Source organism: Aspergillus lucknowensis, assembly GCF_044049455.1.
Source record: "Aspergillus lucknowensis strain CBS 449.75 chromosome Unknown BJX67scaffold_46, whole genome shotgun sequence".
Taxonomy (NCBI): Eukaryota; Fungi; Ascomycota; class Eurotiomycetes; order Eurotiales; family Aspergillaceae; genus Aspergillus; species Aspergillus lucknowensis.
In genome coordinates, this window is record NW_027263590.1 from 28,462 (window position 1) to 51,601 (window position 23,140).

Consider the following 23,140-nt stretch of genomic DNA (forward strand, 5'->3'; position numbering starts at 1 on the left):
AGGGCTCGCATTGAAAATGAAATGTTGGAAAAAAACAGAGCAAAGACAATGAAAGCCTGGAGGACAAATGAGAAATCTAGGTCTAAGATGCGAAATTCATGTGTGTAAGGGAGCTAGAAGTAGAGATAAGGAAATGACATGTCGCCAGATCATTAGGCTTGACGAGAAGAGATTGGTGCGGTGTCGATATAGACTGGTGAAAACGCTTGATGGAAATGAGAACGGTGGTAGAGGAACAGGTTAGTAGTACGGCGTATTCGTGTTGCCGAAGTGGCCGTGCTGAGAATTGGGCTGTTGGGTCTGGTGCATTGGAGGACTCGTCTGCGCCGGCTGTGTTGGGAACTGACTGTACCAAGACTGACGTCGAGGTTCTTCCGGTCGGTATGGTTGATTCAGAGCGTCCCATGTACGGTTCGCGGTAGGGATATTGTAAAGACTGTTGGATCCAGCTTGGACTCCATAGGAAGGATGAGGGGGTCCTACTGGCGCGATCTGTTGCAGCGATTGGGGTTGCGGCTGTTGGTGCTGCCAGTGATGCTGGCGCTGGGCGATCGCATGTTGTACCATCTGACCTGACATCCCCTCTTTCATCAGCCTCTTCTCCTGCTCACGCGCATCGATAGCCCCAACTAAGCCCATGGGGTTGACGGGAGGTGGCTTCTTTGTATCACTCGATAGATTAAAGAACGAAGAACCGGTCACACGAGCAACATGCTCTTGCTCGCGTGCTGTAAGGTGAGACGAGATATCATTGTAATTGATCATGCTGCTAGCGCCACGGGACTTCGGTCGAGGCTGGCTGTCGCGGTTCAGGCTCATTTGAGACGGCGACCTTGTATGGGCCATCCAATCACCTGAGACCGGCCGTGGAGGCAGTGTTGATGTTGAGGTAGAGGGGGATCGACGATGGACATGGAGCGGCGGGCTAGGGGCCGCTCGTTGTTGCACAAATTGCTCTGGCGTCAGGCCACCGCCCGGAGTTATCGGACGGGGGGCAGCCATTGCGGGCTGCCACAATACGCTCCGCCGGTATTCGTCCCGGCTCGGAGACCTGGAATGGTGACGATCCTTTGGGCGCGCAGGTACGGAAAACCGCTGGCGCTCCGTGGCGTCTGAGCCTGTTCTGTGGTGTTCAAACTTCTTCAGGGTGTCCGATGTACTAGGTCGCCGGGTGGTTGGTAGGTAAGTCAAGGTTGGTCCAAAGTCGATAGCGGGAATATTGGGATTCTGCTCTGGCTTGGTGTCGAGCGAGTAATGTGCATCACCGATAACCACGTCCTTGGGCTGCTCCGTACCCACAGTTTTCATGACACCCATGCGGGGTTTATGAATCGATTTCGCGGAGCTCTTGCTATACAGAGATCCACCAGTGCTAGCATAGTCAGGAGAAGCAGCGGACTCGTCATCGTAGACACTCTCTTCTTCCTGGAGCGTCGCCTTCTTGGGTGAATGGAAGGTAGGACGATTAACAATACCAATTAGGTTCATGGCATCTTCATCAACAGTATGACGAAGATCGTCAAGGCTTGGTTCGCCTGCGGAAGTTTGCGGGCTTGCTGCTTGCGGTGAAGGGTGGGTGAGGGGCTTCCGCTTGACGGCTCTTTCGGTATCGATGCGAATGCTCTGAGTGCTCTGCCTGTTTGCTTTGGCTGACAGCGGTTCGATCGTTCCAAAGTTATGTTTGGGTACTGGCGGACCCTCCTCCTGGGGGTTGGCTTGTTGGTCGGTGTAACCGCTGGGGGCATGGGTAAGGCTTTGGGGTCGAGACACGCCATGCGATGTAATCGGCTGTGTATGGTTGTTTTGGGTGAGGTCGCTGCTGCGATAGCTTGCGGACGTGGTGGGTCGTTCCGTGAAATTCATGTTGCCAGACGCGGCGACAAGCTGCGCAAGAGTGGCATCAGACATGCGCACAGTCGCTCTCCGCGCTTCTGGAGACGGCTCTGGTCTCGTAGAAGGTCTCTCTCGAGGGTCACGCGTGAAAGCAGGCGGTGGAGCGACATCAGAGGGTGGCGAGCGAGTTGCGGATTGCTGCCCGGTCGGCAAGGGAGCGAACGGCGGATCGGACCCTTGTTCAGGGTACCGTTTCCAATCCTCTTCCGAGCTACTCCGGTCGGGGGAGGCGCCAACGACGGGACTCTCTGTCAGATCCTGTGCAGAGGAGGCCGCAGAACTCTCCATTGCGGATCTCGGGAGGGCGCTAGGAGCGAATCCCGCAGTATCAGATATGCTTCGGGAGTGTTGAGCTTGTGCAAAAGATTCCTCTTTGGGCACATGCTGAACGATAGCATCCACTGACTGGTTGAAGGCCGGCGTAAATCCCGGGAAATGCCCTTTACGCCCAGGGTGCCCCACAGAGACGTTACTGTGCGGGTTCGGGATACTGTTACGGAAACGAGGCTTGCTTGCCGAGCTGCTGCTTGTTCTGCTGCTCACATTTGCCAGACGGCGTGCGGTGGCGTCCTTGAGCTGTCTCCTCCACTCCGCCTCACTCCAGTTCTGGGATCCCGAAGTCTGCATCAAATTGGCGATGTCCATGACATTGACATAGTCATAGCACTCTTGATCTGGAAAAGCGAACATGATGCTTTTTATGTGGTTTACCGCAGCAATAAGACGGGTGGGCCGCCCGTAAAGATTGAAGGTGTCAAAAGTCGGAATCAGAAATCGAAGCATAATTTCAAAGCCACTAACAGCCGGGTGGACTTCGGGCATAACGAAAACAAAGCCCTCATTCTTCGACTCGGACTGCGAGTGGAGAATGAAATTTCCCTCAATTTTGACCAACGTTGACTGGTCAATCAAGGCCTTTGACTGGGGGTAGATGGCATAGGCGCAATAGGCATCAGTGACAGTCGCGATAGGCTTCACTTTCTTCGTCTTCTTCGTTTCATAGAATTTGATATTCCCGATTACCAGCCTCGGCGCTCGATCATAGGCTGATTTTTTCTTCATCGTTTTCTTTGCCTTCTGGAGCTCTTTCTCATCTGGCGGAGTTATCACAAACCAGCATCGTCTCCAGGGGGTCCCAGCTCCAAATCTAACTCGAGCCCAGTCTTCATGCTTAAATCGATTCCGCTCCAAGATTGCGCCGATGCCGTTGAGCTCTCTCCCTTTCGCAGCGATAATCGACCCGGTATATGCCTCGTGCAGGCAGGTATTTTCGTACATAGCCAGGCGGATCGCTGCTGCCCACTGTATCAGAGATTCGTGAGAATCAAAATGTAGCAGGTACCGATTCTGGCCCGCGGATGAGACGCTTAAGACGTCTCGGAGAGATTGTGCTCCCGTCTGGCTCTGTGTGGGTAGGGTTTCGATCTGAGTTGGGTCAGTAAATATACAGTTTTGAAGTTTACATTTAAAGCTCACCGTTTTGACTGACGCATCTGCAAGGTTGATAAAAGTCGGGGGAACATCACCTGGGTTGCCTGCTGCGTCCAGCACAGAAACATCCCATAGAGACAGGACCGTTCCGACTAGTTGAGCATAACATTCCACCCATTGTCGATCCGCACACGGTCGACCATCTAGAGCGAGATTCGACAGTCAATTCAAGGCCTCAAGATAGCATAAAAGGTGGTAGCGCGTACTGGTATCTAGGTCATTCAGTTTCAGGAAATATCCTTCGTAAAACAGTTTGTTCGCGTGACTATTAAGATACGCGAAGATGCGCTGAAGTTCGGCGGGAGTGTCGTCCGCGAGCTGCATAAACGGGGGACTCTGTGAAAAGACTGTCGAGCGAGGCCGCGAAACGCTTTGTTCAGCTTTTGACGGAGGGCTATCGTGCGGAGACGGCGTGTCTGGAGACGGTGTGCCGAACCTCGGTGTGGTGTTGGGTACTGACGTTATTCGATCATTTCTATCGGGGCTTCCTCGACGGGAAGAACCGCCAAACGAGGAGATGAATGAGAGAACTAGAAACGCAAGGGATATTAGCCGCCCGGCATTGTCCTCACGCCGCAAAAGCAATGTTCACCCAATCAGAGGCTCTTCGACTCACCGCGAGATCGAACCATAATTGCAAGAGTTGCTCTGGTTCAAATGACAGGAAGAAGGCCAGCTTCTGGTGGGTTGAAGGAAGAGAAACGAAAGGACGAATGCAAGAAACTTCGGAGGAGAGGGGAACAATTGATCGCGGTTTGTCTTTGGAACTTCCGGCTCCTCCACACGGAGATAGCGGCAGAGTGTCAAGACCCGCCAAGATCAGGGCTGGACGGATGACTCCATGAAGTATTGGCAACGGAAAGGCGTGTGGGAAGAATAACGAATGACACGGGGAGAAAGCAACAGTGGACGGGTGGCCAAGTTGAATTGGTTCGTGGAACGGATGGCGCAAAATCGCAGTTGTCGTCAGCACCTGACCTCAAGGTTGAAATCGGTTGGACGCTAACAAAGGCAGATTGGAAACAGAAGAACACGATATCCAAAGGCGATGTTGAAGGAGGAAGGAAAAGACGAAAGCACAGAGAATGGATGAAAAGAAGAGAGTGACACAGGAAGCAAGCAAGCAGGAAAAGGGAAAGAAAAGAGATCAGCTAATCGAAAGGCACAACCAGCAAGAGGTGAGACGAGGCGAGGGATCCGGCGGAGGTTGAGATGCTGCGCTGTGGGTCCTGAAGCCTGGAGGTGTGGGGAGTGAAACCGTTTTGACAACCACCCAGACCGTAGTCTCAGCCACACTTGGGAGGAACTCTTCGATGAAGCTCAAGAGATGAGGAGCCTGAAAGGGCGGAACTTGGGTTTCTGGACCCAGAACTTGCAACTCAGGGAAGAGAGAAAGCGAGAACGCAGGACACTGAAGTGGCACCTTGTTTGGTGACTGGCGTCATCGACTGTGGCTCAACCAGGCCCACTGATGGACTTTTCAGGACGATTCCAGGATCGACCCGGATCAGAGAGGCGAGGCTTTCAAGCTTGCAGCTCGACTCCGATTTCAGAAAGGCCGCCTTGCCTTCCGGCCGATTGCTTTTTTTCCCTGGGAAACTGTGTCGTGGCCTTTTCCCCATCCAGGTCTGATGTGCTTCTTGTCGAACTCTTATTATTTCCTCCATTCAACAGGCCGTTGGTGATTAATGCCAAGACACCCAAGTTAACCGGCGTCCTCCTGCTGATTATTCTTTTGATGCACTCAGCATCTTCGAAATTCCAATCCTGGGCATTCACACAAGGTGAGTTGGAGAAGTCATGTGAATACCTCTGAATCATCTGCCCTTCTCTCTCAACCGGAAGAAAGAGTCACCAGGGTTAGGATGAATGGTGGCAGAATGCCACGCGCTCTCCAATTATAGTAACACAATGTCCTGCATGTCTTAGATGTCTCGCTTCCGTCCCAGTCGAACCTCATCCACTTTTCTTGCTCATCCTCTGTGTCTCTCCATGGGGGCGAGAACTGGCAAACCAAGACAGACAGTCCACCGCCAAGCTCCACCAGCAGTGGTTGTTGGTTCACATGGACGCACCCTAATTCCATGCTGGAGGCCCCCAAAAAAAACCCCCCAATCTTCAACTTGTATCAACAACGAAGCCCTGCCAGGCTCCTCTTTCAGGTCGATGATGCCACGACTGAGATTCTTGAAAGCTGTCAGCCCAAGAACACCCACCAGCTGTGACGCGTCGCCCAGCGGCGATCCCTACCAGGAGAGGACCAATGGCGGATGAGACCTCAACGGGTGGCGGGCCGAAGTTGACCAGCCAGGAAAGATCGACTGCTAAGGAAGGTCTCCAGAAAGAATTTCCAGCGCATCGTGGCTGGTGGTGAATGCTTGAAAGGTGGCAGATGATCAAGAGCACACAGCCCTGCTCAGCCTGCAGGCAACACTAGTCCCCAAAAGGGTGTAAACAATGCCACCAGGGAAAATCTTCTTCACAGAGACGTTTTCTGATTTCATGAAGTTGGATTAAGATTTTTCTCCACTCTGTCAATTGCATCAAGTTTTCCAGGCTGAAAATGGCAGCCCCTGAGATTTCGAGAACCATCATGGCTTCATTGTGTGATCCTCTCGTCTCTGTCTCCAATTGGAAACCGCGAAGCCCGCGATCTCCCAATGAGACGTCTTCTGTATCTGCCTCGATGCAATCGAGGTTTTGTAAATGTTGGGCCCCTCGATCGGGTTCCTAACAAACTCGAGCAAGCTACACGCAAGGCTTCACTGAGAGATACCCATTCTACGTCCTGACATCAAGGCTTCGGACGAGTAGTCGTCTATGAATTCACCTACCTTGAGGCCATCAATCCCCTTGTTTTCGGCTCTTCTCTATGTACCAAAAGTAGGTCTTCGGCTAACATGCACCCCACCATGGATTACTTGAGCATTATTACCTTTGTTAAAGGGAATTCGAATAGCCACCGCTGCTGAATAGGCTGCAAAACACTGTACATTGAGATAATTTCTGTCTGTGTGAGTGGGATCGACCACCTGAGATACATACTTGCCCGATAGCAACTAGGCCTGGAAGAACAGATGACCATTTGCGATTCAAGATCTCGGTACTCGCAATCCTCAGGGAAGTGCATCGTCCAAGCTTCAGTCTTGCACTGAAGTTAGTGAGGGCGTTTTGGATGGCTGACATGGTGCTTCCAGGTTTCGAATCACCATTCACTCTCAGGCTCTTTATTCACCACCCACTTCAAATGTGCTCAATTCTTTGGCCCACCCAATCCTCTCTGAGAATGACTATTGTTTCCCTTAGGCAACAGATTCTATTCATCCTGTTACAAGTGCCTTGCATCATTCTTTCACTGAAACCCTCTCAGACTCTGCAGCAATGACTGAGTCTTGAAGCTGAGGCTTCGATGCAAGGTCCACGAAACTCTCCTACATAATACCTTCATCTTCCCTTCTTTGTTGTGGTCCTTTTTCTATCCTTCTTCAATAATTTTGGTGTTGTACCAACTTTCGCGTGGAATCAGAGCTATCCTCGAGCATCATCAGGTTGCCTTTCGCAGCCACTTCTCACCATGGATGTGTTTGATCTCTCCCTTGCGCCTCCAGTTGACCTTCCCAAGGAGGGCACTGTTGAGCAGGAAGCTGGCAAGCCCATCGATATTCCATTTGATACCCAGGGCGCTTCATACGCTTTGGTTGACGAGAAAGCCCCTCAGATTGTCGAAGCGGAGAACCAGGAGCTGGATTGCTTGATGAGCAAGTTCACTCGAGGCTTCGACCCTGGCTCTTTTCGCGATGTCATCCAGGCTGCTCTCCCAAAGCTAGCTAGAAACCCTTTCCCAGGAACCTACGATCATCTGCTACTGCTTATGTTTATGGCATTTGAGGAGCTTCAACCTGTCCAGTCGGATATGGAAATATGGCTGCGTGCTTTTTACAACCGTACTGGATTCAAGACTCCTACCGAAACGAACCTTACGGATGAAACTTTCTTTGCTGCCGAACTCGAGATGTTGAGAAAGTTGGTGGAGCCTATCCGCGACGGATGCAAGAAATCGGTCTTTTGGATGAATACTAGACGAGTGGATCCCTCCCACACCTGCGGGCAGCTCGAAGCGTCCATTGCGGTGATCGAAGGCTTCAAGAACCGTATCTGCGAGGCACTGAACTCAAGCTGTGATACTAGTAGTAAGTCACTTTGAGCCAGAAGTGAAGACACGATCGCTAATTCCACTGTTCTAGAAACCATCCACAGCGCCCTCCCAGTCTCCGTCGAACGCACTGCCATGCTCAGCATGAGACAACTTCGCATGGATGCATGCAAGGCAACTCTGTATTGGGACAACTTTAACGGTTCTGAGCTAGAGCTCACCTCGTTCTTCAACTTTTACAGAGCCCATGTCTCCAAGCATGAACCGGATAGGGCACGTGCGGCTGGCTGGCTGCCTCCCAAGTCTCCCCAGACCCCCCGTCAGTCGGCTCCGGAAGCAGGTGAAGGAGATTTGGCAAGTTGGATCTCGTACGGAGTTGAGAACGAAGTCGCCGACCTTCTGCTCAAGACCGCATTGTGGCTTAGCGTGGCAAGGGGCCTGGCAGCCGTTCATCTCTTCTGTGATGTGATCCAGTTTTTCGTCCCGCACAGTCCCTCTAAGGATATTGATGACTGTTACCTTCACTTTTTGGAATATCTTACCCGGCACAGATCCTGCACCGGCGGCATCCAGTTCGAACCTACTCCTCTCATCCCTGAAGATAACGATACCTTTCCCGTTCGCAATATCGATTACTTCGAGGACGTTTGGAGAACAAGCTATGGGCTTTCTGCAGGGCTTTACGAGAATACCTCCTTCTTTGTCAAGCACAACGTTCCCAACTTTCAGCTCGCGAAGGTCCCTCCCCGTCGCCGTCCTGGCCACGGAGCCATGCAGATGGCTGTCCAGGTTCCGGCTCGTCCAGTTTTGAGTCCCATTTCATCTACCCCAGATGAGACTCATTCGGAGAATGGGTGAGAGTCTCCATAATTTGCTTGTATCCTCAGTGATAACTCGAGAATTGAGCTAACCTTTGCACCTTGCACTCTTATAGACCAACCGACGACTGTGACTTCTTTTCACTCTCGCCTGAAAAGGAGCCCGCACCCTCCCGCAACAACACCTTCTGACAGCCGGAATATCAGCATTTACTTCTTGATACGGCTTGGTAATCTTCTTGCCACTCGAAGTTTATCATTCAGGCTCGAGGCCATTTTGCTAACACTCCCCTCCGCGATCCATATCAAGCTCGAATTGGAGATCGAAATCTGCGAAATGCCTTGAAAAAAAATCGGGAGTGGAAAAGAGTCCTACATTGGGAGGCTTAGGCCACAATATCACCTTCAGACAGGATTCTTTCTTCCTCGTTGGTCGGTTGGTACGAGATCTCTTTCTTTTCCTTGTCCTTTTCATTGTCCACGTCCCTCTACCTCCCTCTCTGTTGATCGTTCAATTGCCAGTCCCCCCGCCCACTCGGCCGTCTCTCTGGGATACCGTCTGGGGGCGGTAGCAAGCGCAATGATCAAAAAGAGCAGCGGACCAAGAGTCGAACCACGTCGCATCTCTCGCATTGTCCCGTTTCCTGTAAACAAACAAAAGAACACAAAAAGAATAGCTAGTCACCACTCTGTCTTATAACCTTTCACTACTCCAGGCCTCTCTGAATGCTTTTCTGTTTTTCTTCTTTTGTTTCGGGGGGGATGTTCTGTTCAAAATTTTCTCAGCATGGTCCGGGCCCTCATGGCCACTTTTTATGTTACGCGAGGTGAAACACATGCTGATGTCGCCATACAGGTTACCAATATCCCTCTCAATGATCTTCACCAAGATTTCATTGCTGCCTGCTTGTTAGGTAATGGGATGGTGAAAGAGAATTTGCATGGGAAGCTTAAGCTCTCTCTTGTGGGCCCTTGCCTCCCTGGTTCGCCAGGCCTGATACATTTGTAACCCTCTTCTACTACAGTGAACGGACCTGTTTAGAGGGTCCCTCCGCTCCCAGTTCGCCTTACGGGTGCAGCCCTGACCGGAGTCATATGCTTTTGCTTCGTTTCGGACGGAGACTTCAGGTCCTCGTTGGGCAGACTGGCGAACTTAAGCTGACGGTGATTGCAAATATATCGACCCTCCTTGACCATTCTCAAGATGTGCTGGCTGACCGCGACACTCTCAGGGCCGAACATTTCTACCGCTTCTTCTGACTTGTCGAACAGCATGGTACGCCGTAGTGAGATTTCGGCGATGACCACCTCTCAGATTCGTACTCATTACGTCGTTGATTATCTAGGCGTAGTACATACATATACATAGACTTTTGTTCTGAGACAAGGCCCGGGAGCGAGAAAAAGAAAGAGGCTACATGAGGATCATGTTCTGTGATGTTTATATGAAGTATTGAAAAGGTATCAGAAAAAAAGCACCATGAGATGTTCGCTATGAGCTATAAACCATACTGTAATCTAGAAACGGGTCAATCATCGTCATGTCTTCAGGGTTGTGGTTTGGCATTTCGGGATCAGGCGCGGAGGTGGTAGTCCCGGGCTCTTGCATGACACTGTCGTGATCAATGTATTCCGGCTGGGTTGGGAATGTCGATAACCCCGAGCCGTCGCCCAGCGCATAGGGGTCTGTGCTGACATCGGGAAGCAGCGACGTTGGATCTGCATTCGCGTCTGCTGCCGCACCGGCGTAAAGGTCACACGAGGAATCCTTGTTGTCAAACTCGAGGCCGTAGATTCCAAAGACGTCACCTGGAACAGGCCCGGAGTCATCTCCAAGTAGAGCTCGCTGGAGGAATAAGTCGCGGATATCGTCCTCTGTGTGGTTGTGTTTGCCACCCATATGGACCCAGAGATCATAGTTGCGGTGGAAGCGGTGCGGGCAAGTCGCGATGAAGCATGGGATCTCCCGGCCGGTTTCGTCGGCGTATCCTTCGCCTGTGAGGGACGCCAGCGCGGAAGCACTACTGGTTTCCCGGCGTTTCCTTGTCAGACCGAGGCGCTGTCGTCGTTCAGCTTTGCAGTTCTGGAACCCCAGATGGGCGGTGCGGATATGCTCTTCGAGTGCGAGTTTGCTGCCGTATCGCTTCCCGCAACCGTCGCCAGACCATCCTGGTACCTTTTTTGAAGCGGAGAGGTCTGTCTCTCCACAGACGAATCGCTTTTCTCCCTCGTGCACAGTTCGGATGTGCACAGTGAGGTTGCCTTTCTTCGTGAAGCTGCGGCCGCAGCCCGGTACTGTGCAGGGAAATATTCTTCGATCTTCGAGACTGACATTCCCGTGAGCAACTTCTAGATGGCGGCGGAGTTCCCGAGCAGTAGAGCAGGTCACCGAGCAGTTGGGACATTGCGGAGGGTGCGCAGCCCGAATATGAGCCTGGAGTAGAGAGTAGGTAGGGAATGTAACAGGTGGGGACATCGGCGACGTATTATCCTGCACCGCAGAGTGGGTGCACTCTGTACAGCTGAACCGCTTCTCCGTGTGGACCCTGCTCTCGTGCGAACGAAGATGGCCCGCTGATTCGAACGCCATAGAGCATTTCTCCCCGGTCTGTGCGTCATGGTGCATGCATTGGAAGGGTTTCTGTTTCAAATGGACGGACAAGACATGTTTCTGGAGGGTTGAGTGCTTGCGAAAGGTCTCATTGCAGGGTGGATACTCGGTACAGCGGTACTTGTCTCGCCCGTCGTGCGCAGCCAGATGTCGTCGAAGTCGCGAGCCCGTCACGAAACTCTTTCCACAGCCCGGGCGGTCACAGACGTACTCCCGAACTCCCGTATGAGCGCTTTTGACATGGTGATTCAGGTGCGAGGCTCGAAGGAAAGTCTTATCGCATCCGTCGAAAGTGCAACCGAATAGCCTTTCATTGTTGTGCGAGCGTAAATGTTCCTGAAGGCGTGCAGGCCGATTGAATGCTTTGGTGCAACCTTCAAACGGGCAGCGGTGGGTTTTCAGCTCCGATGGATACTTGACCGAGGCTGTTGAGAAAGGTGTGGCTGGTGTGTCGTGAAGACTTTCGCTGGTAACGCTAACATCATCGTGCGAGGAGTAATCGACATCAGAATGCGCTTCTTCGTAGATTGGGTCTGGGATTGAGCGCAGCTATCAGCTTCTGGACCATCCCTTCCAGAATGCGACGAGCTTACCGGTGGAGTCCAGGGTTAATTGTCTCTGTAGTCGTTTAGGACTGGGGTAGTCCCCAGAAAGGGTTCGTTTCTGGGCCATGCTCGAGGGGACATACAAGCGAGTCTCTGATACACTGGATCACATTACAGGGTATCCAGACACGAAATATTCGACGAGCAAAACCCCAGCGGACTTTGGCAAATTTCGTGGGAAGGTTCAAATTTTGCCGGCATCGTGAGGGGGCGGTGAGAGCTTTACATTCCCAAACGGGTTAGCGGCATCAGGAACTTTTCCGTCGCATGTCGCGATATCGAATTCTTCAACAGAGCACTTCCGCCACGCGGCCTGTCGCCCCATACTATATCGTTCTGGGATAGGAATCTCAGCTGCCCCTCGTTACTCGCTTGACTTTTGGACACCAATTCCCTCAGTCCCGATCTCGTCACGATGTCCGACTACGGCGAGCACGAAGCTGAAGAAAAGTGAGTACACCACAACTTGGAAAGAGACCTTCCAACCAAATCTATCGCGAGACTTTTTGTTTATGGTCTCTTGCTTTAATTGGAGATGGATTGAGTCTTCTAACTTATTCTCCACCATAGTTATGATTACGAACCGGAACAGAACTACGACGATAACGAGCCGGAAGACTTTCTCGACCCCGAAGACGTCGAAGGCGAAGGTGGCGCTGAAGGATACGAAGATGGCCCGTATGCGCCCGCAGAAAATGGAGATCGTGTCGTGGTTTCAGGCGATCCAAACGCAGGGTATTCGGGCAAAGTAGTCGAACAGGCACGGGCAAAGAAGATTCCTAACGACCAGCGTACGACGACCCCGTACATGACTAAATATGAGAGGGCCCGTGTCTTGGGTACAAGAGCGCTGCAGATTAGGTGGGTACCAGCAATTATTCGGGCACGAGGCGCATTACCGATGGATCTGTATACTGACGCAGCCTCAGCTTGAATGCGCCGGTGCTCGTGGATCTCGAGGGAGAGACTGACCCTCTGCAAATTGCTATTAAAGAGTTGGCACAGAAGAAGATTCCCCTTATTGTCAGGAGATACCTCCCAGATGGAACGTAAGTGGCACCCCAACTCATTGGAAGTGTGCGGGGCCTGACTGTGTTCCAATGATCAGGTACGAAGATTGGACGTGCGAGGAACTACTATAGATCTAATGATGAGTTTGTATCTTACCATGGGCTCCTTCTTATTATGTCTTCTGGTCGGATTTTCAAAGTTCCCGCATAGCGCTTGGAGTTCAGGAGTAGGACAAGGACGCTGGCTTAACTAGTCAGGTCCTGCAAGGGGGAAAATAGCAAAAATATACACTCATAACATAAAGGAAAAGAAAAAGGTAAATTTGATGTTGAAATCTATGATTTGCTTGATAGCGTCAGCAATATTCGACCCACACTCTTCAAACTTCCATCCTTGTGCGGAAATACATCGTCACAACCTGCATGGGCCCCTCCGTACCTTCGAGGAGGCATTTGGTTAAGAGCCAGGCCTCGATATCGCACAATCATCGACCACCTGTGAGATATAGAAATGGGAATCCGCGTTTATATTGGGGTGTTTAGAGCCCGCAGTAACATAATGAAGGATGTTTCAGGAGCCATCAGCAGATCCTGAAGAGTTAGTGATAAATGATCGCATCCTTGAAGCCACCTACCTCATCAGTAGTGTCCAGTTTCGATGCCATAATCATGCCAAATTCATGCTGAGACCAGGACCATCAAACTCTCCGGGGGGAGGGAGACCGTCATTACCCTATCGTCCCGGGGCCACCCTTCTGATATCCGTCAGTTCAACATATGAACTCAGCTTCTGTCATCAAGTCGAGAGGCCAAGCCCAGCTCAAAGGCTGAACTATACAAGGTCACATGACCCGGCATCCTTCATATCGGAGTTAACCGTCCGATCTTCGCTCGTGTCCGATCATTCAAGGAGTTGGCACCGACGGACGAAAAACATCAATAGGCTTTTGTCTTTTGATAGCGGGGTTGGTGAGAAGAGCAGATGCTCGACGCCTGCCGAGGAATGGTTTCCCTGAGTGTTGCTTTGCCTGATCCGATTGTTCTTTTTCCCCGCTGGATAAATCGGCACACCAGGACGCCAACCCAACACCACAGTTCTTCCTCCACCAATGATGTCCTTCCCAGCACAATCCCAGCACAATCCCAGCTGGCCCAGGCTTGCTCATGCTGTCTCAAGAACGTTTCAGCGAGCATAGCGAGGGTGGACCACAAAGCTGATGGCATTCACGGCTTTCGACCATCAGGAAGATGCCAGGTATCACGCTCGATCCCGGGGCTGATGCCGCGAAGCGCTTTCGCCAGGGATAATGGAACGTGGCTGCTGAGTGACATGCGTCCAGAGGAAAAAGATTTCGGTCCAAACAGATTCCAATCTCGCTCCATGGTCGCAAATTTTCGACCCTCCACTGGAAACGAAGGCAAATCAGACCGTCAACTGTGGACCCCCCAACCCGGCTGGTGTGCTTGCCGATGTTCGTGCCTCTTAAGCTTAGCAGACTCGGCGCCCCACGCGACCTCGGGACCAAGGACAAGGGAGCGAAAGAGAATTTCTTACAAATCTCGATGCTCCTCCAAGATGAACCCACTGGATTCTTCTGACTCAAGGCACGCTCCATCACGACGTGTCCTGGCTCTCTGACGGTCGCCCGATCCAAGCGCATTTCTTGTCCAAAAGATACCAGCGGCCTACCAGAGACAGGGAGCTGAATCATCGTCGCAACTGGAGTGTGGAGATGGGTACAGATGTTGACACACAAGAGAAGCCCGTGGACGCCATAGAGGGTAACCAAGATGTCGAAAAGACCACCGGTACACCAGCTCAACCAATCGAGCAGAAAGTGCCAGAGCCTACGTTCGATGCCGGCCTCACAGCGTGGCTGCAAGTTTTGGGCTCATTTTTCCTCTTTTTCAACTCATGGTACGTTCCGAAAACGAGAACCATAACTAGAGTCTCACCTCTCAGGATACTGACGAAACGAATAGGGGTGTTGTAAATACATGGGGCGTCTACCAGACATATTACGAGCAGACCATACTATCGGGAATGCCCTCATCAACCATAGCTTGGGTTGGTTCACTACAAGCGTTCCTTCTCATGCTATTTGGGGTCGTGACTGGACCTCTATTTGACGCCGGATATTTCCGTACGCTTCTTGGTTTCGGGACGTTCATGCTGCCCTTTGGCTTGATGATGACGAGTATATCCTCACAGTTCTGGCATTTCATCTTGGCTCAAGGGGTCTGTATCGGACTAGCCTGCGGAACCTTGTTTGTCCCAGGTGTAGCAATCCTGCCTCAATACTTCAAGAAGCGAAGAGGTCTTGCAAATGGGATCGCCGCCTCTGGAAGCAGCATCGGCGGTGTCGTATATCCGATCATGTTCAACGAGTTGCAGCAAAAAGTCGGGTTCCACTGGGCGACGCGAGCAGTGGGGTTTCTTGCCCTTGGGACAAGTTTAATTTCTTTCTCGCTTATGCGCATGCGGTTTATTCCGACAGAAAAGCGCAGATTGATTCAACTGGGAGCATTCAAAGAACCGATTTTCGTGCTATTCTCTGTTGGCATGTTCTTAGGTTTCTTGGGTTTCTACAACTTCTTGTTCTACGTCCAGTCATACGCGATTGAAACGGGAATCGTTGATGATCACCTCGGCTTTTATCTACTTTCAATGCTGAACGCAGGATCTACCTTCGGCCGGATCATGCCGAACTTTATCGCTGACCATACTGGCCCGTTGAATATGCTTATCCCTGCTTCGGCCATCACTGCCATTCTTTCCTTTGTTTGGGTTGGTGTCCATACCACTCCCGGAATCATCATTTTGTCTATTCTATATGGAATTTTCTCTGGAGGGTTTGTTTCCCTCCCACCCGTCGTGCTGGCTAGCTTGACCAAGGACATGCGCGAACTTGGCACGCGCATGGGCATGGTATTCGCAATTACATCAGTGGGCTTGTTGATTGGAACGCCAATCGGAGGCGCCATTTTGGGTCCCTTGCATGAGTATTTAGGAGTACAGCTATTCACAGGCTGCTGCCTGACGGCATCTGCTCTCATATTCATGGGAGTTCGGTTTTCTCGAACGGGTATTAAGCTTTTCGTTCGAGCTTGATCATGAAAGCACCGACAAAATGCCTTTCGTCCACGAGTGATCTCCATCACCCGGGATTTGCGGAGAGTTATGTTCTGGTTGAGGGCGCCTGCATCTCACGACACGACTCCACGACAGAATTAGTCCATTGATTTGTTGTGCAAAGTGCATTTACGGAGCGATTTGGGCATTATATATAAATTATATGCATAGCAAATAATTCACTATATCTGCATGTCTCCACCAAATTTCATTGCTTCATAATCATCTCATCCAGACACGATCTTCGATATCGAAGGAAAGACGGCACCGCTGCAGTGCAATTGGATGGAGCTGTGAAATCAAATACAGCTCACAGATTATATAGAACTCAACCCCCAAACACCAAAATGCAAAACACCTGAACTCCTAAGAGGATTAGGATCAAGATACATCCGTCGGGCTTACGGGGAAATTTTCCCCATTTTCACGAATATGCTCCAACTTCTTATCCCGGCTACACGGCTTGCGCATGTCGAAGGCATCTTCTCCCGACTCCGAGAACCCCGTTGGATCATCGCTGTAGTAGTTGACGACACGCCGGAACACAGAATACCTTTGGCACCTCTAGTGTTAGCGCAAATATCCATAAACTCTCCATAGACTCTCCACAGGAGAAGGCTGGAAGGCGAGGGACATACCCCATTCCCTTATACATATCCACAGCAACCTTATTCCCCGCTCGAACATACAGATCCACAAACCAAGCGTTGTTGATATCGGAGCCTTGCTCTAGACGCTCTGTAAGGCGGCGGGCGTGACCGAGACGTCTCCATGCAGGTGCGACGGTCAGAACGGTGATGTGGCCGTGCCACGGTGTGTAATGCTCGGAATGGCGCATGGAGGGGTGTTGCTCTTCAAGCTTGCCCATTACTGCGATTTGAGTAGAGTATCAGCAATTGTTTTGGGATGCATTTTACTGAGGCTCTGATGGAATAACTCAGGAAAACCAATCACGTACTGTATCCGACAATCCCCTCTTTGCGATCTTGAACGCTGCTGAAGAGGGAGGGCCATCGCATGAGGTAGTTGAGGTAGAAGCCCAGGTCATAGTTTTCGGTGAGGGGATCGAGGTTGGTTAAGTTCAGGGAGAATAAGTCCGTCGGTGACATTCGTCGGATGGAACTCATGACTGCTACAGGCTGTGCAGACGCTCTCAACGCGTGCAGTTCTCTTGCCCTGGCTGCGAATTTATTGAAGCGGGGACAAAGTCAAGCCCAAGCCCTGAGGAGTGACGGACTTACCCGATTTGGGGCTCTGGCGGTCACGGGAAATTTACGGCCGGAGATCAAACCAACGCAAACGAGCTGCTTCATTACTCATTCATCACGCCGGATTCAAAGCATGCTTCATGCTCGTTTGCCCGTCTACTGCGCCTGCTTGTCTTGGTGATGCCGTGACCATAGCCAGTTCGCAACTCCTCCAGCCTCCCCAACTGCTGTCGACTACAACCCCCAGACCCCAGCTCATCAACGCGCTTTGATTGGGGTTACTCTCCTGCCAGTTCGCCATTTACGTATCGGACACTACGCGCCGAGAGAACAGGAGGGTTTGTGAACAGCGTATCTTCAACGACACATACCCCGTCTAGGAGTCATTCGGATCTTCCCCACAGAACTTCAGCATGCCTTCCAGCCCGCCCTCACCCTTGCGGTTCTCCCACCGACACAGCCGGAGTCGCTCATCCAACATCGACATAGACCCTATGTCGCCAATGACCTTTGCCCCGAATGGCTACTCCCACAGCTCTCCTAGATCGCCACGCAGCCCTCGCCTATCCGCCCCACCCTCTCCCGTGACCCAGCAACATTACACACAGAGTATGAACGGATCCGCAAGAATGTCAGTCGACTTTGGAGCACCCGCGGAGGGAGGTGGCGGGCTGGGAAACTTGGCTGACGAGCTTGCGGATGCTTGGGAGGATGATGATGGTGGCTATGGATATGCATCCGGGCAGGAAGCCGGTCCGTCGGGTTCACAACCGCTTGTGCCCATGGGGATGAGAACCCCTTCGCCTGGTTATTCATCGGATCGTGATTCCTTGCAGCCTCCCAGACCGAAACTGCGGAATGGCGTGAATCGACACCGGAGGGATGAGTCGCAATATGATGGCTCTGATTATGGAAATGGCTCCGATTTCGAGGAGGCGCCTGATATGTCCCCTGGGCTTGAGAACCAGATGGCGGAGATTGAAGGCTTAGCTAGACGGGGGCTGGAAAACAACGGTAGTGAGAATGACCATGTCATCGAGCGCGCAGTGGCGGCGCTTCAGGATCTTGGGGCACAGAGTGGGATTGAGAATAATGCGATGAGGTATGTCTGCCCTCGCTTTAAGTGGCTCAGAAAGAAGAAAGCATTCAGCCAGCTCACTCCTTCCGCAGGCTAATAACCGCTCATTCCTCCATCACATCGCATCTAAGTCACCAAACACGGACACTCCAAAACCTCACACACCCGCTCCTCTTCGCTCCATTCCCCCTCCTCTCCGAAGAAGCAATCGACGCTCTAATCCCCCTCATCGATGAGGGCCTCCTACCAAGCCTCCCCTATCCGTTCCCAGACCAACAACATCAGTCCTCACGACCCAACACCCCCTCACACTCCCCGGCATCCGATCCCCTCACTTCCCTCCAGGCGCTTATCTCACAAACTTCTGACATAACCCTCTCCCTTCGTGGTCTAAGCGACACCCTCTACGAATCCAGACAGCTAACCTCGACCGCCTCCCGAAGACTCCGGTCCGCACGAGAACTCGTCGCAGAGCTCCGGCGCGAAGAAGAAGGCTGCGAAGAGGGAACTCGATGGATCGAAAAGGGCGATTGGGATCGCCGGTTGAAAGAGCGCGAAGCAGGCCGTGAATGTGGAGACGTTGTCAGCGGCTTCGAAGCTTTTTGCGGAGAATGGAAGGAGAAGCTCTTTGGTGCAGCAGCTACAGAAGCCGTCGCTGCTTAGGCCTCATATTGCTCTCCTTTCTTCAGCTTGAATTATTTTTTCCTCGTCTGCATGAGAACATCTATGGGCTATCTATGTTCTCGCCATACCCCGGCTCTTTCTTCTCTTATATAGATTTCTAGTTCTATTCTGAGCAAGACACACTCCCTCTCTCGTTCTCTCAAGTTTGCATGACTGTCGATCTTTGATGCCGGATTTCTCATTCTCCATTCACGTCATTAGATTGTCTTTCCTTCGCTTCTCCTATCATTCTGTTTCCCGTTTCCTACGCGGGTGTCTGACGTTCGCGGGTCGAACTAGAAAAAATACGTCTACATATCTTGCTTCATCCCACCAGCCAAGCCACCCCTCCCCCCAAAGAATGAAATGTATAGACATCAACATAGTATAGAAACATAGGAGACATAAACCCAGAATTGGAAGAGAGGCTCGTCTTTGCATTAATCATCCAACTATACTAATATCTGACATGGAGGAGAAGAGATCAACTTCATTCACGATGAGAGACATAATGCAATTCAACAGAAACCATCATGAGGAGCGACTGCCCAGAGAGTCTAACTAGAATGTCTGACATAGTCTCCCCACCAGCTCATCAAGTAGCGCAAAAAGGAGGCAAGTTGAGACCGAGGAGAGATAGGACAAACCAATGAGGGAAATATGGAGAAGGATGGGGAAACGGAGAGAAAAGACGGGTATGAGAATGAAAGGAGAAGGGGGGATAGATTTCACATGGCCGTTTGTTCTTCAGATACAGAAAACTTTTGATGGGGAAGCAGCAAGTTCACATATCTACCTTACTGCTGTTGCTTCCATCTCGGCACCCACTTGCCAGTGCTCTTGGATTCTTCGGGTTTCTCGGAAGATGACTGGGGGGTTTGTGTGCGGGAGGGCGGTTGGGAGGAGCGTTGCGAGGGAGGAACATAGCGGTCGGCTGGAGGTGCGGCGGGCGCGGCACCAGAGCCACCACGGGCATGGGGCGGAACATAACCGCCAGTCTTCCGCAGGGTCTGGGGTTCCTCTCTTGGAGCTTCCGAGGGGGCACCACCAGAAGTAGCCGCCGCTTCCTTGGCAGCCTGGCGTTCTCTCCAGCTAGGAGCAGAACCTCCAGTGCGAGGAGCAAGGTTGAGGCGAGGGGCGGTACGTTCGGGCTCTCCACGGGGAACGGGTTCTGGAACGCCCGTTCGTTTGGCGAGACGCCGGGCTTCCGCCTCTTCCTCGCGCTGCTTCTGCTTGGCAGCCATCTCATCGAGTTTCCTGAGAAATGTGGGTTAGTAATGCATTGAAATGAAAGTATACCCGGGCGAAAAGGGGAACAAACCTTCTCTCCTCTTCACGCTTGGCCTTCTCCTCGGCCAGAGCACGGCGGCGCTCCTCCTCCCTAGCAACTCTTTCTTCCTCCTCACGTCTCGCGCGTTCTTCTTCCTCCCTCCTAGCACGCTCGGCATTCTCGCGCTCGACCCTCTCACGGCGTCTGCGTTCCTGGACTTCCTTGACGCGCTGCTTCTTCTTAGCCTCGAAATCTCTCTCGGCTGCCTTTCGGCGTCTTTCGAACTCCTCATGGCGTTTCTCGGAGACTTCTTTACGGAAGCTGCTGAACTGTGGTACGAGGCGACTGAGACGGTGCTTCAGGGCGACTGCTTCCTTATGTTTCGCCTCGGCCTCGGCAAGAGTCTCAGCCTTCTGGCGTTCATACAACTCCATATCACGTTTCTTCTGAGCCTCATACTCTTCCGGAATGTGCTTCAATTCTTCACGACGGAAGGCACGTTCCAGATGGTCGATACGCTTACCAGTGGTGCGAATTCGTTCGTTGAGCTCATTCTTCTCCTTCTCCAACTGCGCAAGCTTCATAGCACGGAGGCGGTTGGCATCAAGGTCTTCGAGGTCAATTTCGCTGATATCAATACCCTTCACACCGCTCTTCAGCTCCTCGAGCTGCTTCTTGAGTTCTTGCTGGCGGATGCGGTCCTGCTCGTCCTTGATACGCTTCTTCTCACGCTCACGATGCTCTTCAGCAAGGCGTTGCTTCTCAGCCTCCTGGAGCTGCTGTGTGCGAAGGCGCTTGCGGGTTTCCTCCTCTCTCTGCTTGCGCTGGAGAGCATCGGTAGCGGCCTCCTTCTTCTTTTCGATGATGACACGGCGCTCGAGGGTGTCCTCATGTTCCTTAGCAGCGCCGGCCTCAGCCCGCGCAAGAGCCGTCTGCTTGGCCTGCAGACGAGCCTCGCTATATGAGGCATCAACATACATGCATGTGACGTGTAGAGTCTTAGCCAGGCGTGTGAGCTGCAAGCGGGCAATTTCAGCGGGGGTGTTCTGCAGACGCTGCACAGAGCCCAGTTCGCTCTCGGCAGATCCGGCAGCGCTCCCTGAGTGCAAGGCTTTGGCGGAGGAGAACACGTCGGTGTCGAAAGTGAGAACACCCGAAATGTGGTCCACACGGATAGCGAGGTCTCCCTTCTTGCAGCCATTCATGATGAACTTCTCGATCATGGCAGGCGTGATCTGGAAAGGATCGGGGAACTGAGCCAGTTCGTAGACGAACTTGAGCTCGACAGACTCATAAACTTGCGAGAGCTGCTGGAAGAGACGGGTGAGGATGACCTGTTGCAGAGGCACAACATACTTTTCCATCTCGGGGTCGGCACCGATCTGCTTGAGGATGGGAGTAACCTTCTTGCAAATCGACAGGGGGTGGAAGTCGACTTCCAAGATGTTGTAGAGGTCACGAATTTCAGGGCGAGCACGCTTGAGTAGGCCCTTGTTCAGGGCATCCCTAAAGAGAACAGCACGAGTCGGAGACTGCGACATGCCAAGCAAGTTGGTAAGGCGGGTATTCTTGTTCTTCCGAACTTCATCCACATCAATCAGAGCGCCCCTGGAGCGAGAGGTGCTGATGACTGGTATTGAAAGAGCAGAGAGAAGGACGAAGGAGGCAGACTTGGTCATGTCGGCCTCGGTCACTGAAGGATGTTCCTTTTTGTTACCCTGGTTGGCGGCAAGAGTGACCGCGGATTGGCGGAGGAGGTTATAGTAGCGACTCCAGGCGGCAGCATGGAAGAGGTAGTTTTCGCTGACAAGGAATATACGAGCCAGCTTCTCGTAATAGTTTGCCATCATAACGTTCTTAGCAGGGCGTTTGCTAAGGCTCAGCAGGGTGTGAATATCTTCAATGCTGCGGAAAGCCTCCTGCCAGAGTTCCAGCTCCACAGCGACATTCAGCTGCTGGAAACGGGTGTCCAGGTGGCGCTGCAGAGTATCGGGGTCGCTGAGGTTGATGGCATGCATCTGAGCGGAGTACTTGGCGGCATTCTGGACATGGTTGCGGAGCAGCTCGCAGAGTCGGCGGAACTCGGTCTTACGAGTGTATTTCAAGCAGAACTGGAATGCCTGCAGAGCAGTAGTTTGATACATGACCTCCAGACGCGCATTATTCTTCAAGATCTCCAGAACAGTGCGGTATGTCTCCCACAAAAACTTGAGCCACGGGGTAACAACGGCGCGATCGGTCCGGTCGCGGGACTGTTCACCAGAAACTGTGGCAAGGAGGATAGTCTCGGGGGTCTCGATAGCTTCCAAATCCTCAACGTTGGAAGAGGGAGCGGCTGATTCTAGGGACGATTGAATCTCGTCGGCCTTGGCTTGTGCTTCCGTCACCTTCTTCTCCGCGAGTTCGATAAACTTCTTGAGAACGATCTGTGACGCGAACTCGATTAGAATGCCACAACATGCCAGGTACTGCCGATAGAGCTCTTTTGCAACCCACGTACCTCGATGGTCCCGACATTGCTGTTCTGGGCAATATTCTTATACTGATAAAGGCCATCTTTGGCAGCCTTGCCTTTCCGGAGTTCGACAGAGAGCTCGACAAAGAGAAGCATAACCGGTTCGAGGGAGGCGATCGGACTGCTGCGTGTGCGTTTGGAGGTGGCATGCTCGTGGAGAACGTTGAGTGCGGCCGGGGCTTGGCCCACGGCGATAAGTTCCTGGGCCCTCTGAAGGCGAAATGCGCGTTAGAATATGCACAAGAATGATATATTCTCTCCAGATTCATCCGAAGAATCCATAACCTACCTTCAGGACATTTTCGGGCTTGATATGCGGTGGAGGTGGCATGATGGGCGACGTATTGCTGGGGATAAGCGATGACAAGTATTTTGGCACACAAAGTCGGATCTCGGTCACGACGAGGGAAAAGCGCAGAGCGAGTCGAAATTGCGCACAACTGGCGGGCAGCAAAAGTCGACAGCCAAAGGCCCCTATTTGCAATGATGCTGCCACGCGACGACCGGCGAAGACAGGCGAGAGGGGAGGCGTCGGTGGTTGTGCGAGAGCCACAAAAAAAACCCAACCCACTGCAAGTTGGTTCCCTTCCCACTTCGGGTTAAGCGACAACAGTCACGTGATAAAGGCAGCAACTTGAGCTTGACCCGCAACTTGACTTGGATTCAACGAAAAGAACGTCTCGAGAAAGAAG

General features: G+C 52.1%; 9 protein-coding genes across 9 annotated transcripts; 5 read left to right on the forward strand and 4 right to left on the reverse strand.

Moving 5' to 3' along the window:
* Positions 1-240: 240 nt before the first annotated feature.
* Positions 241-4,016, reverse strand: BJX67DRAFT_384239 (PH domain protein; the record flags this gene model as incomplete). Its single annotated transcript, XM_071033634.1, has 4 exons — positions 241-3,318; positions 3,370-3,527; positions 3,591-3,914; positions 4,001-4,016. 4 exons carry the CDS (start codon positions 4,014-4,016, stop codon positions 241-243), a joined length of 3,576 nt encoding a protein of 1,191 aa, XP_070882850.1.
* Positions 4,017-4,542: 526 nt separating this feature from the next.
* BJX67DRAFT_230799 (uncharacterized protein) lies at positions 4,543-5,778 on the forward strand. Its single transcript, XM_071025926.1, has 2 exons — positions 4,543-5,168; positions 5,314-5,778. The coding sequence occupies exons 1-2, from the start codon at positions 4,856-4,858 to the stop codon at positions 5,607-5,609; spliced, it is 609 nt and encodes a 202-aa protein (XP_070882851.1). The 5' UTR covers positions 4,543-4,855; the 3' UTR covers positions 5,610-5,778.
* A 467-nt stretch (positions 5,779-6,245) lies between these two features.
* Positions 6,246-9,232, forward strand: BJX67DRAFT_362391 (uncharacterized protein). Its single transcript, XM_071029992.1, has 4 exons — positions 6,246-7,574; positions 7,629-8,391; positions 8,472-9,145; positions 9,212-9,232. The coding sequence occupies exons 1-3, from the start codon at positions 6,959-6,961 to the stop codon at positions 8,545-8,547; spliced, it is 1,455 nt and encodes a 484-aa protein (XP_070882852.1). The 5' UTR covers positions 6,246-6,958; the 3' UTR covers positions 8,548-9,145; positions 9,212-9,232.
* Positions 9,233-9,738: 506 nt separating this feature from the next.
* BJX67DRAFT_230856 (C2H2-type zinc finger protein) lies at positions 9,739-11,752 on the reverse strand. Its single transcript, XM_071025927.1, has 2 exons — positions 11,560-11,752; positions 9,739-11,499 (listed from the first exon to the last, which is right to left on the reverse strand). The coding sequence occupies exons 1-2, from the start codon at positions 11,636-11,638 to the stop codon at positions 9,848-9,850; spliced, it is 1,731 nt and encodes a 576-aa protein (XP_070882853.1). The 5' UTR covers positions 11,639-11,752; the 3' UTR covers positions 9,739-9,847.
* A 91-nt stretch (positions 11,753-11,843) lies between these two features.
* BJX67DRAFT_230978 (DNA-directed RNA polymerase core subunit RPO26) lies at positions 11,844-13,138 on the forward strand. The gene is made up of 4 exons (XM_071025931.1): positions 11,844-12,021; positions 12,142-12,432; positions 12,501-12,620; positions 12,680-13,138. Exons 1-4 carry the CDS (start codon positions 11,987-11,989, stop codon positions 12,711-12,713), a joined length of 480 nt encoding a protein of 159 aa, XP_070882854.1. The 5' UTR covers positions 11,844-11,986; the 3' UTR covers positions 12,714-13,138.
* A 1,001-nt stretch (positions 13,139-14,139) lies between these two features.
* BJX67DRAFT_230969 (MCT family MFS transporter) lies at positions 14,140-15,959 on the forward strand. The gene is made up of 2 exons (XM_071025929.1): positions 14,140-14,499; positions 14,565-15,959. The coding sequence occupies exons 1-2, from the start codon at positions 14,315-14,317 to the stop codon at positions 15,691-15,693; spliced, it is 1,314 nt and encodes a 437-aa protein (XP_070882855.1). The 5' UTR covers positions 14,140-14,314; the 3' UTR covers positions 15,694-15,959.
* Positions 15,895-16,907, reverse strand: BJX67DRAFT_231002 (peptide alpha-N-acetyltransferase complex B subunit NAT3). The gene is made up of 3 exons (XM_071025932.1): positions 16,673-16,907; positions 16,353-16,584; positions 15,895-16,267 (listed from the first exon to the last, which is right to left on the reverse strand). The coding sequence occupies exons 1-3, from the start codon at positions 16,839-16,841 to the stop codon at positions 16,096-16,098; spliced, it is 573 nt and encodes a 190-aa protein (XP_070882856.1). The 5' UTR covers positions 16,842-16,907; the 3' UTR covers positions 15,895-16,095.
* A 195-nt stretch (positions 16,908-17,102) lies between these two features.
* On the forward strand, positions 17,103-19,082 carry BJX67DRAFT_362396 (uncharacterized protein). Its single transcript, XM_071029993.1, has 2 exons — positions 17,103-18,024; positions 18,093-19,082. The coding sequence occupies exons 1-2, from the start codon at positions 17,336-17,338 to the stop codon at positions 18,661-18,663; spliced, it is 1,260 nt and encodes a 419-aa protein (XP_070882857.1). The 5' UTR covers positions 17,103-17,335; the 3' UTR covers positions 18,664-19,082.
* Positions 19,083-23,103, reverse strand: tif32 (putative eukaryotic translation initiation factor 3 subunit EifCa). The gene is made up of 4 exons (XM_071029994.1): positions 22,738-23,103; positions 22,434-22,658; positions 19,985-22,359; positions 19,083-19,920 (listed from the first exon to the last, which is right to left on the reverse strand). The coding sequence occupies exons 1-4, from the start codon at positions 22,777-22,779 to the stop codon at positions 19,461-19,463; spliced, it is 3,102 nt and encodes a 1,033-aa protein (XP_070882858.1). The 5' UTR covers positions 22,780-23,103; the 3' UTR covers positions 19,083-19,460.
* Between the last annotated feature and the right edge of the window lie 37 nt (positions 23,104-23,140).